This window comes from Dipteris shenzhenensis, chromosome 20 (genome assembly GCF_047967505.1).
Source record: "Dipteris shenzhenensis isolate YYH24624 ecotype China chromosome 20, Dip_SZ_1.0, whole genome shotgun sequence".
Taxonomy (NCBI): Eukaryota; Viridiplantae; Streptophyta; class Polypodiopsida; order Gleicheniales; family Dipteridaceae; genus Dipteris; species Dipteris shenzhenensis.
Window position 1 is genome coordinate 37,534,147 of NC_141615.1, and position 18,926 is coordinate 37,553,072.

Below are 18,926 nucleotides of genomic sequence, written 5' to 3' on the forward strand. Positions count from 1 at the left end.
TGTTGGAAAGAAAACCTCACATATTACAACTTAACACCATTATGCGTCATGGTGTCACTAACATCCTAAACCAATTTAGAACACACACGCATCATCTAGAAGACATTAGTGCGATCAACTCTGTATGCTACTGCAAGGTACTGCTAGACTTGGCATTGCCTTACTTATTCTATACAAACAAATCGGTACATGCACACAACAGACACATACTCCAGCATACTGACGGTGATGTTTACATTTTCCCATCTATATAAACAATAAAAATAGCGATTCATTATCTGGCCTCCACAAAGAAATAAAACTAAAAATAGGTATGGTCATTGAGCTATGTGTTGAAAACTACAACACATCCGATGGTCTTGTAAATGGAGCTGATGTGGACAATTTAAAGCAATGACAACTTATAATTCACTATTTGGATTGAATTTTCAAACCCCAATGTGGGAGCATAAACACGACAACAAAATCGGTACTTAGACAAGGATCATATCAACCAACAATGGGATGCGATACTTCTAATTACAAAATAAATCCAAGTAGGAAATAATACAAACCGTGTTGTCACACGAACACAGTATTAATTCCAACTAGCATAAGCAAGAAGAGTGCATCATGCACAGGACTCAACATTAGAATCACTATGCTTTGACCCCACAAGCAGGCCACAATACGGCATCACATATACAACTCTTTCAAGAGTGCATGCCAAGGAAAATCTTTACCTCATAAAACCCTTAAACAATACTCACTTCCATGTAGCTGTTGCTATAAAAACACAAAGGCTTCTTACAACTGTAGCTTAGCAATGCAATGTACCTCGCCTTGAAAATTGGAGTACAACACATATTATCTTACAAACATTGAACACTTGTTCATTGCAATTATATGCAGCCAATTTAAATGTAGATTATAATCTCCCAGCATTTGACTTACTCTATCTCATTGAAATCTGGACTGCACGTCTAGCTGAATATATAAACAAACAAAAGGTTGCTACAATCACGACATTCTAGGGAATGGGTACATCGCTCATATACAATCGGCTTTCCAGGGAATGGGTATATCGCTTATATACAAATGTTGGCTTTCCTTATGCTCACATAGAATGTTTATAGTAATTGGGCTTGAAATGGTTACACCACATTCCCAACCAAATTCAAGGCAATCAATGTTTATTATTTCCATATATCAAATCGAGGCATGTCACCTTCACACTTTCTTAGAGCACCTAGCACAAGAATTGCTTACAAAAATATATAGCTACCCAACTTTTGCTTTAGGAGATTTCAACATCAACATGCTTGAATGTTCTAAAAAATACAACTAGCAAATCTCATGGAACAGCATCATATGCACTTAGTAAACAAAGACTCGACAACAATCCACGGATCTCAAATTGAGCATATGTGGACAAACACACCGATTACCAATAACTCAAGCATATTAGACTGACCATAGTCGTGTTTACATTGCATATCAATTTCCAGCGTGGCTACTATTATTTATAGCACCTTAGAATTCCATGCCTAAGTGCATGAACTTGAAATGATTGCACCACACTTCCACCATAGAGTAGTCTACACACCTGAAATCCATTGTGCCTAGACAAGTACACCAATTATCAACAATTGCTTTGGAATAATGGATGCCCGAGCAGTTTTTCCCAGCATTTCCAAGCCTCATCAATTCCCATGACTATCTAGCCACCCAACTTTTGAGTTGGAGCATTTCAACAACGACAAAATACTGAAACATTTACAAAAGCAAATACAACCAAGAAAACTTAGACCGACACATCAATTACCAACAGTTGCGTTGAAACAACTTGGGCATCCTCCAGCACACCTTCCCTTATTTACAGCACCTTGCAATTCCATGCTTAAGTGCCCAAATTTGAAATGCTCATAGCACATTTCCAGCTAGCTTCAATTTCCATGCTTAAATTATGATCTTAAAATGTTGTTACTTAGTCAAGTCTAACTATCACAAAGTATTCCATAAGAGCACATCAAATGCAACAAGGGTTGTGGTTAACGCTCTATGGGGTTTAGCTGGAGGTGCCTAATGTTGTTAGTGTTATTGGTCTTATGCTTGATTGTTGTGCTTGACTATTGTGCTTTGTGATTCGTGCCTAATGTTGTTAGTGTTAATGGTCTTATGCTTGATTGTTGTGCTTGGTGATTCGTTCAATTGACCGTTAACAACTAATGTGATTGACGGCTAAAGTACAACTAATAGAACTAGTGCAAGGGATTAGAATTGATGCAAAGATACCAATTGAGATCTCAAAAGTCCAAATGTCATTGCTTGATCAAGTCTAACCATAGGAGCACATCAAATGCAACAAGAATCCTAGTAAGTGCTTTGTATGGTTTGGTTGAAGGCGCCTACGTAGGATATGATTTGCCATACTACATGGCCAGTATTTTTAGTAATCTCATGTTGATATTGATGTGGTTAGTGTTATTGGTCTTACACTTAATTATTGTGCTAGTTCCATCCCCCGCTCCTCTCAGCCCAAGGGCTAGACACCCATAGTAGCACGAGTCAGAGGCCGATGTAGGTCCATGAAAGCCAATGACTAGACTACGTGAGGAGCGGGCAATAGCGGCGGGAGACTCGTCTCTTGGTGTGAAGGGGCCTAATATAGAAAATAGATTTTGCTAGCAAAATGGAAAAACAAAGTTTCATGAAAAGTGAGCATAATAACATCATAACACGTGCTTGCTACTAGTATACTTGACTTACTCCCAATCCACATGTCTATGTTTATGTCTATTTGATTGATGCAAAGAGAGCTCTGTGGAACAATGGCTGTTGGAAGCTCCAGACAATGGAGGCCTTCGCGTCAACAGAGCTCTTCGAAAGGTCACACTTCTCATAAATCTCCTCATGCTGGACAGCCTTCTCAAGGATCGGCGTCGAGCTCCATTGGTAGCCCCTCGTCGGATTCCAAACCATCCGCTTCTAGCTTTGTTGACATCAATCAGCACGATTTGGCTCAGCTTGGTGGTCAAGCAGACCATCCTAGATTCTCTAGTCTTAACGAGGATCCTTCATCCCTGCGATTTTCTCTCGTCCCCTACTTGCCCCACGACGATGCAGTAGCGGCAGGTTTGGGCGCTCACCAGGGTGCAATAGACGCCCTTGAGGCGCAGGAAGTGACCGATATTCTGAACGAGGAGCTTGGCAAATTGTTAAAGATGCGATCTAGTGAATTCTGGATAACAGGTGCCTCAGCTGATACTGTAATTCCCTCTCCGGTCGGTTCCTCTGTGTGTGTTTTTTTCTTTCTTCGCCTCTAAGTTGGTAGAGATTGTGTTGGCGCTTTAAATTTCCAAAGAGTCAATAGGTCTGCATATTTGCTGCCAATGCAGCACCTTTGATGAGACGACCTCACTTGGTGTCCCTCTACCGAAGCGTGGCATCGTATATTGCCATGCTTGCCAATGAGTTCAATGCGTTATCATTCAATCTAACCAATTATCTGGCTCGACACTCCCTCTTACATGTGTTTGTACTAGCGGGCATTGTGGTAAGCTTTTTGTTATACGAGGAGAGGTTAGGTGAAAGGCAGTCCAAATTAGTTGAACATAGTTTCCGGTGTGTCTGTTATGGGTGCCGCAGCCTTAGAAAGTGAAATACATCCATAGATGGGTTTTATCCTTCTTATTTCTCAACCACAGAGTTATCTGGATCTTCTTCTTTCTTTTTAATTGTAAATTCTAGATTGCAAGCACATTACACATTACAGTAAGTTCCACCCCAATCTAGAGCAGCAAACCGCTTGTGATAGCTGAATGAATCAGCATGTAACATTCTTTGATGCTATCAAATAGGATAGTAGTAGCGTCTTGCCACTTTGTGGGCACTCTTGGCATATGACCTTTTGGAATACATCTGACCTAGATTGCAAAACACATTGAGAAATTGCAGTTCCCTTGACAAACTTGCTCGTTACTGGTCAAGCATGAAAAGGAAGTCTCGCCTCAATCTGAAGCAACAAGCCAGCTTTTGAAAGCTGAATGATCTTTAGTTGCAGCATAGATGCTTGGGCTTGGAGTGTCTTACCACTTGGAAGCTGCAAGCTGCTGGAAGCACAACAGCTGTTATTTTGAAATCTCTAAGATTTTTTGAGCTTCTTGTCACATTTGTCATGTGTTCCTTTCCTAGCCTTTGACTTATGGATGGCCAGACACTGTCTGTAAATCTACAGATTAGCTGAGTCTAAATCCACATGTGAGAGCCTCTTGTTGGCTGCTGCCTGCTCTACCAACATGTACAAGCTCTTCCGATCTGTATGGCTGGTCTTGCCGATGTCAGCCCTCTGCTAACTGTGCAGGCCTGTCCTGCACCTGTACATGCTGTGTACCTGGGTCCTGCTGTGGGCTGCAGGGTTGCCACATAGACAGCCATGCCATGGGCTGCCGATGCCCATAGAAATGCCTAAAGGTCATAAATGATAAAAGGCATAAGTTGTGACGATATGGGATTGTGCCATTGATAGGTAGTTTGTGCGTGCCAATGTCGTTATCGACTACTCTGTTGGAGCAAACACGTTTTCTGTTTACCACGTCCATCAGCTTATGATGGACTTGCAGATGATGGTAAGTTGCATGACTTCATATCATGTTTGAACCCCGCGTTACATACTGTGATATCTTAAAAGAGAATTTCAGTCACAGCCAAGGCTATGCTGTGTGCTGAAAGCACTCAATGATTTCCAGGGCCCTATTCAACATGGCTCTAACAAGCACCAATAGAATCATAATTCAGCTAGCAGATCTCATTCATCTAAGTGTTAGAAATCAACCAACAGAGTGTACGCACAACAGAAGACTGATAGAATAGCCCAAGAGCTCACACAGTGTGTTTGGTGTGTGTCTGCTAGTCTATAGAACCTTGGACTTGTCTAGTGGACCATATGACTTGTACGTTACCTTGATCTTTGGAGACCTAGCCTCTATATCCCAAGCATGAGTTTGGCCTATGGAGTCAATCTCTGTTTTCACGGATTCCTCCCAATTTGAGTCACCCCTCACTTCATATAATGTCTTCGGCTCTTGAATGTATGAGCTGATAATCCACTGGGTTGGCTTTGTCTTTCTGATATGTGATGATATGAGGGTTTCTTTCTGATCTGTGATGATATCAGGGTTATCTCCCAATCTATTAGACTCCTCAAAAGTCTCCACCTAACATCAGGGTTGTCTTTGAGGTCTCTGTTGTAAGTGCTCCTAAAATGCGGTGGCTCAACTTGTTCTTCCTTACAACCACATCCTCGCCCGAGTTGATGTCGAACCATATTTCTGACATTGTCAAAAGTGCTAGGTCAATAAAGCTGAGCGCTTTGGAGGTCTGTTGCGTCCTTTGGAGATACCTGAAAAGAAACAACAGAGTATGTCCATGAATTTTGTGGCGGGATTACCCATCGCCCTATGCCCTGCAGTCATCATAGTCACAAAACTACTGTAGCTCCGAGGGAGCATTCCCAACATCAGCGTTGCCATCCTGGTTGAGCTCGTCCTTTGACCAACTGCCGCTAGCTAATCCTGCACCACCTTTAGCTTGGTGATGTGTTTCTGTACCAATTCCCCTTCATCCATTCTCACTCTCTTTCGAAGTCCAAGATTCTCTCCTCATTATCGAGCTCATACATATCCCTGAATGCCGTCCAGTCCTCGAAAGAAGTGTTCGCCATTTGAATATGAGGCAGGACCATTTCCGCCATTGTTCCCACAATGATAGCCAAGGCTTGCGCATCCTGGATCTACCATTCTCTCACTAATACAGGGTCCGCTGGCGTTGTCACTGCCGTTGAGGATGATGTGGCTAGAGTAGCTGTTGGAGATCAACATCTCCTGATGTCACCTAGCCCATGCTTGTGGGTGTGCCAGCCCAGTGTGAGGCTAGGGTAGGTAGAGAGATGGCCTTCGTTTGTGGGTGTGCCCCTGTGAGGATAGCGAGATCCTTCCATGTGCAGGTGCACTGTCTCCAGGCAGGGGACAGGCTTCCTAGGTCAGCCTATGTGCTGCGTGGCAACTTTTGGAGGCGCCTAGGGTTGCGAGTCGGGGCTGGAGGTGCACCCTACTGTGCACCTTTGGAGGCCTGAGCTTGACAAGGGGTTCCCGCGGTGCCAACTAGGTCCTAAATGTATGTAACTGTAAGAGATCCTCTCGGATGACCTGCTTCACCTTGTGATATGTAAGCACGATGGAGGGAGCCTCGACGCTGTACTGGAAGGGAGGTAAGTTGTCTATGTGGAGTCCCAAGCTCTCAAACCATCTACATGTGCGTGCATACCAACACCTTGGGTCACCCTCTGCTGCCAGTGCCATGGAGAGAGAGAGAGAGAGAATATTATTTATATATTAACAATAAATTATATTATATACAATATTTTATGCGTTTCTAGGTGAAACCCCAGGCAAATTCTCAAAACATTTCTATATGAAACCTGTGAAACACGTTTCTGGAAACATTTCTGGTGACAACGGTTTGTTTACCAACTTTTGAGTTGCTATTCTTGCAAGTTGTGATCCATCTGATAACTCTGTTATAGTAGCATATTTTTTAAAGTATCAACAGAACAGGGAACAATGCCCCATTCTCTCACTCCTGAGAAGTTCAAGGGTACTCAGGAAAATAGTGTTTGAGGAAATGTGGTGAAGTCACTTACCTTAAGAATTTTAAGAAACCTTAATAATGTGAAGTCTATAAATTATCCTTCCAGATCTGATTCTTGTGCTACACAGTGACCGTGGACAACTCTATCCAAGTATCATTAGACAGCTACTTGCAATTTCGAAGGCGCTGGTATGATGCACCTGCCAATGAAGACAGGAAATCGTTCGCTGGGATGGTTGTTGGGGATCAAGAGTTGTGTCGCCGTGTTTTCATGGTTCTTTTTCGCATGTAAATACTTGCTTAACCCTTCGGATGAATTCTTTATGGGCAAGATCTGATTGGCTTCTTTGAGCTTTAAGATTGCTTGCTGTTAACATAATTTATTTTGGTGTGATAAATTCAGGTGGTTTTTAACTTCTATTTTTAATTGTAATGTACAGGTCATCACATTTCGAACCTGGGTCCTCTCCAATTGATTGTTTATCTCCTGAACAGCATGCAGGTCTTGAGAAATTGGGGCTTTGACTTTCCTAGCATCAAATTGAATTCTGGCCTTCTCTAGATGTGCAGATACTATTGAGCTTGAGCTCTGAATGACTCTCCTACCAGACTGACGTTTTTTTTTTTGATTGGTATTTTGTCAGCAGAGATTCTACACGATAAAAAACTTTTTGACATTCCAAAGCTACTAGATATATGTGCAATTTTTTACAATGGCAATCCAGATTTGACAGGACACCTGGTTAGTTGATATTTATCTCACAAAACTGTTGATAAAAGGTGGAAATATGTGCAACTAGGAAGTTCCAATTTCTTTGCTGTAATATTATGGCATTAGACAACCTGTGGGATGCCTTGTGGGATGCCTTGATATTCAAGTTTTGCTCCTGTGAATGATGTTTAGTGACAAAGTAGAAATAAAAACACAACAGGTCTTGTGTTTAAATCTGGCCCAGAATGGTAAAAAAATACAAATGGACATAGTACTGTACACTAAAGCTACAAGGGATCTTGAAAGTTTTGTTTCATGATAATTATTGGCTGTGGGAAATCATTATGATTATGGCTATCACATTTATGGCGAGGGTTATAGCTATCACATTATACTTGCTCTTTGAATTTTCGTCCAAGTGGTGATCAGCTGTTCAACTACATCGCTTTATCTTACGCAGGTGCAAAAGCCCCAACAGCTAAACTTATTCTTTAGAACAACTAAAAATCTAAATTTGTATGATTGCGCTTTGACAGCTCCATAGGCAATGCGGGATAATCTCCAGGACACCATCGGAGCAACAATGGCACTGCCCCTCCACCTGCATGTGCTCCAACCATGGGCCGATGGGCAATCCTCCATGGGCTGCCAGCCAAAAGAAGTATGAGATCTTCCTCGGCCGCAAGCTGGACCACAACCGCATCCACAACCTGTAAATGTGATAGCCATAATTATAATGATAGCCATAATTATAATAATAGCCATAAATGTGATAGCCATAATCATAATGATTTCTCACAGCCAATAATTATCATAGTAGCCAATGCTTATGATAGCCATAGTATCACATTTATGGCTATCACATTTCCCACAGCCTTTTTTTTTTTTTTTTGGCGTAAAAAGTAGTGCTAGTTATATTGCTTGAAAACGAGAGTACAAGAGGGCCTAAGGGCCAGCGGGCTGCAATCGCAAAACGGATACAGCCCGAGGTAACAAAATACTAATTACAAGCCTCTCAGGGCATAATCATCGGAGTGTGGACAAACAGCCACGGTGGGGGGGAGTAATGCCACTGAAGACTCTGAGCAGAGTGCTGGAAGAACAGCTCTCGATGGTCCCAGTCGCGAAGGAAGCGCCATCTCTTCTCCTTCCCTGCCCGGGACTCCCCCTAAATCTGATCCCACTGACCCTTGAGCGTATGAATGATCGTGCTCCAAATGTCTGCTAGGGTCTGGGTAGCAGAAGAAGTTCAGACATGCCAGCCTGCAATACTCCCTATAATCTCCCAAACTGGGTGCCGAGTCATCGCTCCTGCATTTGTCTCTATCAGATGCCAAGGGAAGCTGTCCATGTATGCCCAGGTGGCCTGCGTGATGAAGAAAACTGGATCCTGCCTAGAGAACTCATAAGCCAAGTGGTGTCCCATCTCGATGCTGCACCAGCAAACGGCTCCCCAAGTGACCGGTCCTAGCTCAGGTGCAGCCCTCGCTAAGATCCCCATGACTCCCTTCCAAACTATCTGAGCATGCGAGCAGCTCCAAAGGCAGTGCTTCAGGGACGACTCCTCCTGAAAACACATCTGGCCCCTCCTGCCCCATCTGCCTCAGCCAACTGCCAACTGGTAGCTCCTTGTGGGCCACCATCCAAAGAAAGTAAGATCTTCCTCGGCCGCCAGCTTGCCCAAAGAGTCTTCCAGAATGTGCGAAGAAAGACCAGAGATATCCCTTGGGCATACCAACTATGTGCCTGTGTGGGTAGTCGGCGCTGGAGAGCCCCAAGAGCACGCCTACGAGTACGTGCACTGTAAGAGAAGAAGGGGGTAGGGTTCTCTGAGGTCTCCAATGGTGGCCAGCGCCACTCCCTTGGGTCCCACTCCACCTCTGTCAAGGAACGGCCCGGCCATGAGTCCTGAAGAACTCTCTGCACATCTTGTCACCTTTCCTAGCCCAAACGGACTTGGAAGCATGAAACGAGAACTCTGAGCGTCGTTGGGTGATCTCCTCTAGCATGGCTCGGGCTCTAACCTCTTGCCGTCTAAGCTCCTTAGAGCTTGGAGAAGACTGCTGCATCCGCTGTATCGAGGCGAGATCTCGTCTGAGACCCCTCTCCTTCGCCCACCTTGCCTGACCTGAATCGCCTCCTGTTGACAGATGAGACTAGGCTCGGCAAGTGCCTAAGCTACCTGTGCTGCCATATCCCCCATGGGGTCCCAATCCTGCTCCCATAGGTCCACTATCCTGCTGCGAACCGCTGCTCTGGAGTAGATGGAGTCAGGGATCTGGCATGAGCGTGGAGGTGAGGAGTGAGAGGCTGAGTCCAGGACTAGGATGACTGGGGCATGGTCAGAGAGGGTCGTCCCTGGAACCACTCCTGACTCTCCACCTCTACCTAGCGCCCAATCGCTGACATAGAAATGGTCCAACCGCTCCAGAAGTCTGCCTCCCTCCCTCCTGTAACCCCAAGAGAAGTCTAGACTCCCTGTCCATCTGCAAAAGGAAGGCTCCCTCCAGCTGTCCCGACCTCCCACAGCAAACAAGGAGTCCCAATCGCCATAATTATAATGATTTCCCACAGCCAATAATGCCCAAAGATAATGATCTTCCTCGGCCGCAAGCTAGACCACAACCGCGTCCACAACCTGGAGCGAACATCCCAGGGCACTCTCTGGGTCACCCATTTGTTGTAAGAGGAGCTTCCAAGGCTCTGCCCCTGGGGTGAGGCCACGAACCACCAACTTGGCCAGAAGGGCCCTGCTCTGCATCTCCGGATCAATGATACCCAAGCCTCCTAGTGCCTACTGCATGATCACCGTCTGCCAAGCTACTCGGGCCCTAGTGTTCCTCGTGCCATCTAAACCTGCCCAGAGGAAGTTCCATACCATCCGTCGGAGCTGCCTAATGCATCCTCTATGAAAGCACTAGCAGGAGGCTATATACCAGGCCGTGGCAAGGAGGACCTAGTTTGCCACTAAGGCGCGACTTGTGAGGGAGAGTTTGGCCGAGCTCGCCGAGCTCTAATAGAGAAGCTTGCGCCGAACACTCTTAAGGACATGGGTAATCTGCTGCTCTGCTATGATGTCAATACTGTCACCCATTTAAATATCCTAAGTCAAAGTACAGTCAACCATTTATCTGATCATAATTAAAGCATTTTCATATGTGTTAATTATGGTCAAAGAGTTCTTTTAATGGTCAAAGAATTGACTATGGTCAAAGATACTTGACTCTGGTCAAGTAAACCTGATTTTGGTCGGGGAGACTTAGTTTATTACCAATAGGGTTAACTGCAGTTAACCAGAGAACCACAGAGCTGACTACGGTCAGAGAGTGTTGACTTCGGTCAACGAAACTTGGCATGCGCCAAGAGGGTTAACTACGGGTAACCAAGATGTGCCAACTTCGGTTGGAGAGACTTGACTATAATTAAGGTGCCTCGACCCTTGGTCAAAGTCCCTTAATTATGATCAAGAGCGTTGACTTCGGTCAACCAGATTATAAATATATATTTTTATATTTGTTATGTGTGCACATGTGTTCAGTGGGGACGCCCATCGTGACTAGAATTAGTCCACAGTGTGTTATTTGCATGCAAAGTGCTAACAATTAATGGGTGCCATGGTGGTGCGCTTTAATTAATTGTTGCAGGTACTAGGAAGGGTTATTTTCCTAAGCGCTACGGAGCCTAACAAGCATTTAGGAGGCGGTTCGCGTGACCAAGTGCTTCGAAGACTCCAGAGTTGCCCTTAGTGGCATGTAATAGGACTTAGTCTAGATTTTAGACAAGTGGCATGTTGCCAATTTGAAATGAGCTTGAAGCTCTTGCAATATTGATTCACGTTGGATTTTGTATCAAACAGCTCCACGCTGAACACTTTGTAACAGATTCTCTCTTCAAGAAATAAAATACCTTGGGGGGGGGAGGGGTTCCAGCCCGACATATTGTCTTGGGCCCTAGCTGTGTAGAGAGAGAGAGAGATAGAGCTCTTATGAGTGTTTCTGCAGTAAATTATGAGCGTGCGGCTCCATGAGAGAGCTAGCGATTGCATTGGTATTAGAGCTCAGATCAAGCCCTTTCTTAATAGGTTGACGATCCAAGTTAATTGAGAATGCTTAACGCATTTGAAGAGCGGGGATGGATTGGTGTGCAAATCAGACGAAAGGGTTGGGGAGTTACATGCTTCTGTTCTGTACATCTGTTTCAGGAGCATAGTTGTACTATCAAGGAAACAGTTGAAAGAGCTTGCGCTGGGATCAGAAGCAAGCGGGAGTGAGCGTGGGATTTTTCGTTTGTACTATGGGTGATTCTCCATTTGGCGGCTCTGGATTTATTGACGAAGAGATGCCTTCACGGGGATACATGGCGCAGGCCCATTTGTTTTGACGGAGATACAGACGTGCGCCGACGATGAATTGAGGCGCTCAAACAACGAACGCTAATCCGGAAGGCGTGAGCTTCATGTGACCTACGAAAGGTGATTTTGGAGATTTTTGACGGGATTTCCAAGTTCCGTCGTCGATTCCGTGCGCGGGCACTAGGTGTTGCAGAAGCCAGAAGAGATCAGTGCACTGGCACGACGCGCGACGCCGACCAACCAGCCAAGGTCTCAAACCTTAGGCTGACGTGGCAGCCAGCCAAGTTGATGTGGCAGACACGTGTCAGTAGGAGATGTGGCAGAGAACACCGGCTGACATGGCAAGTATGACAGAGTTGACATGGCGCTTACACGTGGCTACATAAGAGAATATCTACAAGAGGGAGAGAAGGCTCATGGAAGAGGCTTGAGGAGACTAGAGCTACAGCAACATGAGGCCTAATGGTGGAAGAGATGATGAACAAGGGAGAGGAGGGCTCCGTTTATAGAGATTTTGTCACCCTCCTTCACCCATTTACAATTGCTGCCTATAGATTCATTTCCCCATCAATCACATAAGCCCATATGTCACCATCCATGTCGGCTACTCTTGCCTTGTGTCCCATCAAAAGATGCTCAAGACTCTTAAAATATTGAGAAAGTCAAGAGTCTCCCCACATGGAGCCCATAAGGACCCTCTTTTTTCCATATGTCCACATCCTCCTTATTCCACATAGGAATTCTAGAAGGATTCCTCTTGACTCCACCCTCCTCCACATGCCTTCCACACGCTTGGCATGTGGCCTCTCTTATATTATTGGAACACATGGACATGAGCCCACCTCTTTACATGATTCACTCTTCCTATTTTCTAAAAACCCCATAATATCCTATACACAAATAACTCTCACCCCATACCAAGGTATTTATCATTCATACACATGGTATTTACAATGATCCATTCCACTCATCCTCTCAATCCCATACAATATCTTAGAAAATAGAAATAAGTGAGAGCCGCTAGGCTATCACTTGATACTCAAGCTCTTATCAAACATAGAAGAAAACAATACCAATGCCAAATAAAAAATATCAATTTTTAGCATCACATCTTCCCCCCCCCCCCAGCAGATCTAGTGCAGAGAGGGTCTGCTGGCCCTCAAGGTGGTCGAGCATAGAAGAATTTAAGGCGATACTCATTGGTGCAGCCGGGTATCACCATGCCGTCAACATCCTCAAGCTGATAGGTTCCATTGGTGACATTCATATACATCCTTATGGAGGCGTGGCCAAAAGTAACCAATCTCTGCTTCTGTTGAGGAGTTAACCCTCAAGGAAACATGCCTTCTTTCACATATTGCTGAACATCTTGCAATTCTAGCCATCCAGTGTCTACCAAAGAAACCACCCCCCGGTCTTGTACTACAATGGCTTGAGTAGCCAACTCATCTGCCCTTTGATTTTCTTTTCTGTTTATATGAACAAACTTGCAAAAATCAAATTGACTACATAGTGCCATAGCCTGTTGATTAAGATCCTTCAAATGAGGACTTCTTGTCTTGTAATGCCCTTGCATTTGCTTTATAATAAGCTGAGAATCTCCTCTTACTTCCAATTCTTTAACTTGACTGCGAAGACAACCATCCAAACCAAGAATCAAAGCATTATACTCAGCTGCATTGTTAGTTGTGATACCTAGAAGCTCTTGTCCTCTAGCCCATACTTCTTGACCTCCAGAATTCATCAAGACCATCCCCCCGGCTCCTTGTTGGCATGAAGTGTTAGAAAAGACCCAACAGAGGGTACACGTAGCGGAAGACTTATAGTAATGCCCAGGAGCTCTCACAGTGTGCGGTGTGGGTGTGGAATCACAGACTTCTTTACTTATGTGCATACAATAGGTGTGCAGACTCATCAATAGACAATGAACCAACCAGATAGAGAAACCACCAAAATATATATTTCCGTCCACAACTATGGACACAATACAAAAGAGACAGATCCAGAGTCCCACCAATGGTGTGGTCCTCTGATCTTACCACAAAGTCCTCCTCCTATCTGCTGGCTATCTGTAGACTCGAGTCCGCGTGCTCCACCTCGAGCTTCTGTAGACTTTCCGTCCAGATCACAACTCCTTGCTGCCCTGAGAGACGGCCAAGGTTCAGCCCTTGAGAGCTCAGTCTGCAGCACACCTTCTACTTTCCATCACCTCCAAGATGAGGCCCAAGAAAGTGTCTTCTGGCTGCTCCTGTCTGCTGCTGATTCTGCTGAACTGTTGGATGAGAAATGAGGCCCTTTTATAGGCCCCAAGGGGGCTGGCAAAAAAAACCGACCAGCCTGGTACAGACTGGCTGACCAGTCTGTGGCTGGTCCAGCCCTATAAGGGCACACTCCCCCAGGGCTTTTGGCCCACACTTTCAGGGTCCTGTGGCCCTCCTTTCAAGGCAGATATCCAGCCTATAAAAGGCCTGTCTCCTGCCCACTGACAGCCACAGTTCCTGCTGCAGATCTGGGCCTGCACACCCTGCCATATCTGCGCCTCTGCCAGGACATCTTCCCAGCCACGTGTCATGCGCCGTACACTGCTGATGTCATCGCGCCTTGCCAGGTCAGATCTAGGGCTTGCTGTCCCTGCCTTCTGCTCCTTCCACAAGTTCCGTCCTTTGCAGCTTTCTTCTCTTGTGAGGTGCTGCCCATGTGGCAGCCCCCTCTCTCTTTCTTCTCTGGGCATCTTCTGCCCTAGGTCTCCCTCCCCCACGCTCTCCTCATTTGGGGGCATGAAGGACTCATCAAAATACAAGACAAAAGCTGTTGATGGTGTCTCCCTTTCATCATTACTGTCCTCCTTATATTTCTTTTCTTCTCTTAGATCCTGCCATCTTGTGAGTAAATCTGCCATGGTGGACCTAGTGGTATTTTCAGTGACAAAAGAGAAAGAGAACTCTTGAAGCTTAGAGAACCATTTTGCAAATCTCCCCCGAGGATTAGGCTTGCGAACTAGATATGCTAATACAGACTGAGAGGTAAGGAAGAAAAATGGCCGAGGTAATAAATAGGAGTGAAACTTTCTGACTGAAAACACCAAAGAGAGGGCTTGCTGCTCCATTTCTTCATACCTTGTTTCCACCTTTGTAAGCTGTCAGCTGGCATAATAGATATATATCTAGGAGTTTGAAGGGGCTGATTGGGTCGGATGGGTAGGTTCCAAGGAAACATTGCACCTCTTTCATAGACACCTTTACACTTAGCTCAAAACACTCCAAATTGTCATAAGACACATAGACCCATAACTTTTAGCAAAGACATGATATCAAATATTCAAACACATATCCAGATGTGCCTTGAAATGGGCTTCGCTCTGATATAAGTTTCATAAGAAACAGAGAAGCGGTCGGAAAGATATGGGCAGTTTACTGGACGAGGGAAAAAACTGTCTGAAAAAAAACAGTCACACACAGAGAGTCATAGATTTTTTGTTTGAAATTTAATACAATAACTAAAGATATAGGATGATGCTCCTTGAAGAGAGCTTCGCGCTGATATAAGTTTCGTCCAAATCGGACGATGGAGCAAAAAGTTATGAGCAAAATACTAACAGGGGGTCAAACTGTCATGAAAAACACCTACTCCTACTGGTGCTGACTTGGGAGAATACTACCTCCATGCTTAGACTTCATCAACGATCCAAGTCCCATAGGAGGAGGGAAGGAAGAGCCCCCTTTGTGGCTTGGGAAATAGATAAACCATCTATGCGCAATGAGCAGCCGAATAGACAACACTTCTGAGCACTTTGAAAGAGAAAGCAATGGAAAAATGAAAGAGACACTCAAGAGAGAGAACCTGAAGTAACCTTCATTACTAATAGAGTGAGACTCCACTCCAATGCAAATCAAAATACTACAAATACAAGGGAGAAGAAGAGGTTTCATACGTACAAGAGGGAGCGGAAGCTCCAAGACTACTCATAGAGAGAGAATGAATTAGAGAGAGATGGACTCAAGAGTCTATATAAGAGAATATCTACAAGAGGGAGAGAAGGCTCATGGAAGAGGCTTGAGGAGACTAGAGCTACAGCAACATCTACAAGAGGGAGAGAAGGCTCATGGAAGAGGCTTGAGGAGACTAGAGCTACAGCAACATGAGGCCTAATGGTGGAAGAGATGATGAACAAGGGAGAGGAGGGCTCCTTTTATAGAGATTTTATCACCCTCCTTCACCCATTTACAATTGATGCCTGTAGATTCATTTTCCCATCAATCACATAAGCCCGTATGTCACCATCCATGTCCTTTTTGGCTACTCTTACCATGTGTCCATCAAAAGATGCTCAAGACTCTTAAAATATTGAGAAAGTCAAGAGTCTCCCCACATGGAGTCCATAGGGACCCTCTCTTTTCCATATGTCCACATCCTCCTTATTCCACATAGGAATTCTAGAAGGATTCCTCTTGAGTCCACACTCCTCCACATGACTTCCACACGCTTGGCATGTGGCCTCTCTTATATTATTGGAACACATGGACATGAGCCCACCTCTTTATATGACTCGCTCTTCCTATTTTCTAAAAACTCCATAATATCCCATACACAAATAACTCTCATCCCATACCAAGGTATTTATCATTCATACACATGGTATTTACAATGATCCATTCCACTCATCCTCTCAATCCCATACAATATCTTAGAAAATAGAAATAAGTGAAAGCTGCTAGGCTATCACTTGATACCCAAGCTTTTATCAAACATAAAAGAAAACAATACCAATGCCAGATTAAAAATATCAATTTTTAGTGTCACACTACCGTACAGACTCACCTAGACCTAGACTTGATGATTATGTGGAATGCAATTGACATGAATGCTAAATAGACTCACCTAGACCTAGACTCACCGTACGGACTCACCTAGACCCAGACTTGATGATTATGTGGAATGCAATTGACATGAATGTTGAATAGAAGCATACCGCGTCATTAGCCAAGTAGAGCATGTGTTGAGTTTGTGCATCATCCTAGTTGTCAGGTGTCTATCGACGCTGCGGTGTTCACTTTGATGGAACTCTCTTAGAATAAGGCACGCGGGTTCTTGTGTGGCTATAACCAAAGCAAGGACAGGTTCTAGTGGTACTGCGACCCTTGATGTGGTCGGTGGATTATGCTCGTGTGACACTGCGGGTTCTCCATTGAGTAAGGTGTCCTTTAATGGTGTGTGCATGGACCTGGAAGAAGGTTCTTGTGTAACTACCCTGCTTTTAGGAGTCAGTTCTTGTGTTGCCTCCTTGGGGACCTTGGCGGCTCATTGAGTTGCACTATACGTGGAATCATGACACTCCTTGCGCTCATCGTGCAGGGCTCGAGGGTAGATTCTTGTGGCACTGCATCAGGAGTTGACACAGGTTCTTGTGTTACTTCCTTATGAATGCCAACAAGTTGAGGTCAAATATTCGGTGTTGTTGGAAGCTTTGCCTCACCTTGATAGTAGCCCTAGGCTTCCAAGAGCCTTGTCACAACCCAACGCTTGTGAAACAGCTGTTCGAGGGGTGTTGGAATTTGTCCTTGCTAGTGAGGCAATTGGCGATGTTGAGCTCTGCTCCTTGATGGGATTGCTTGTGTTAGTGTGGGACATGAAGGGGTCGTAGACCCTTCCACGGCTTTGGGCTTCAGGGCTGTTGTTCCCTTTGAAGTGGCGTTGTGCACAAAGGATGGCTTCATGCACTTGTTTTGTTAATAGGATTTCTGGACTAGGGGCCTAGCCTTGGTGTGGAAAGTAGGGGTGGGAGAGTAGTTCGTGGCAAGCATTTGCCATTATCGAGATTAGAACTTCGAGCCACATTCGTTTAGATTTCCTTTTGAGGATCAAACCAAGGGGAACTGGAGGCTTCTGGAGCTTTGGGCCTGTCTTCGTTTACAATTTCCTTGTCTCTTGCGGGTGGTTGTACTGTTGGGGAAGTGGAATGAACTTTACATAGTGAAATTACTGCAGTTCTCACCCCATTTGTGAGAGTTGTACCTCTGTGGGGAGAACATAAAAATGAATCTCTACCTCCTGGCGGACCACAATTAGTTTCAAGTCTACACACCCCAATGTACGTAAGAGTTGACTATTGATTGATCAAACTGAAGCAACTATAAGGGTTAGGGGTACCTATAGCACTTCCCATACTTTGCTGTAGATGAAATTATGGCTCGCTCTTGGATCCACGAGTGCCTCGATGCGCGTACTTAGACCTTACAATTGGACACTCAACCTAGCCGGATCTATGGTTAGTTCCTCGGTTGGCCCTAGGTGTCCTACTGTTGCCTTACACAAGGTCATTTGCCTTCGTTGTCTAGTTTTGGCATTATATGCCTTGGCTTCTTCGATGGCCTGGTGTTTCATCTGGGCTACCTTAGCCTTGAGCTCCCTTTCCCTATGTATGGCTTGGAGGGTTTATAGAGTGAGGGGACCATAGCATATTTTCAATTTGCTACCATTAAGGTAGCCATCCATCTCCACTCCATCTAGGGTAGCTATTTGGCACACGCCTTGTGGAGTAATCTCCACTATGCGGTAGGGACCCATGCCCCTATATTTCAATTTGCACTTGGTGTTACGGATGCTATAGAGGAGTGCTAGGTCCCCCTTCTCGAGGTTGCGGTCGAACCATTTTTTCTGCCTTGCATTCTCCACTCGAAAATAATAGGCTGCATGCAATCTGGTTTCACCTAGTCATTCAAGATTGATTAAGCGCTCCGCCAAGGCATTTTTTGTAAGCCTTTCCTTGACCGTGATGCAAAGTCTGGGTACTACATACTCCATTGGCATAACTGCCTCCACCCCAAAGGCTAAGCTGAAGGGGATGCAGTTCATTGCCACCTTGTAAGACATTTGGTAGGTCCACAATGCTGCAATGAGCTTGTTTCTTTAGCTGCTGGGCTTATGGGACCAATAAAATCTATGCCCCATTTCTCAAAGGGTTGATCGGTTAATATCCCCGTTAGGGGCATCATGTCCGCTTTGTGTGGAATTTGCACTATTTAGCAAGGATTGCATCTCTTGATAAACTCGGCTGCATCTCCAAAGAGAGTTGGCCATCAGAGGCCTGCCTGCAACACCTTGCATGCGGTAACGTCAATGGGCTAAGTGACCACTTGCTATCCTGAAATCATCTTCTTTGAGCATGTCGATATATTCATGTTCGCACACACCCCTACGCATGATGCCATCCTTGCCCATGTGGTAGAGGTGGCCTGC

At 44.9% G+C, this 18,926-nt stretch overlaps 1 protein-coding gene across 3 annotated transcripts in view; it reads left to right on the top strand.

Annotated features, from left to right (window-relative positions):
- The first annotated feature begins 2,764 nt into the window (after window positions 1–2,764).
- Window positions 2,765–18,926, top strand: part of LOC147889616 (Ubiquitin system component Cue protein) — a 54,366-nt gene continuing 38,204 nt past the window's right edge. For 2 of the 3 annotated variants that reach the window (XM_087391572.1, XM_087391574.1), the window contains exons 1-4: window positions 2,765–3,231; window positions 6,756–6,915; window positions 7,068–7,129; window positions 7,272–7,369. In XM_087391572.1, coding sequence (XP_087247698.1) covers window positions 2,787–3,231; window positions 6,756–6,915; window positions 7,068–7,129; window positions 7,272–7,369 — 765 coding nt within the window. In that variant the 5' untranslated portion in view covers window positions 2,765–2,786. The remainder of the gene's footprint in view (window positions 3,232–6,755; window positions 6,916–7,067; window positions 7,130–7,271; window positions 7,370–18,926) is intronic. The other variant, XM_087391573.1, reaches the window with a different exon arrangement.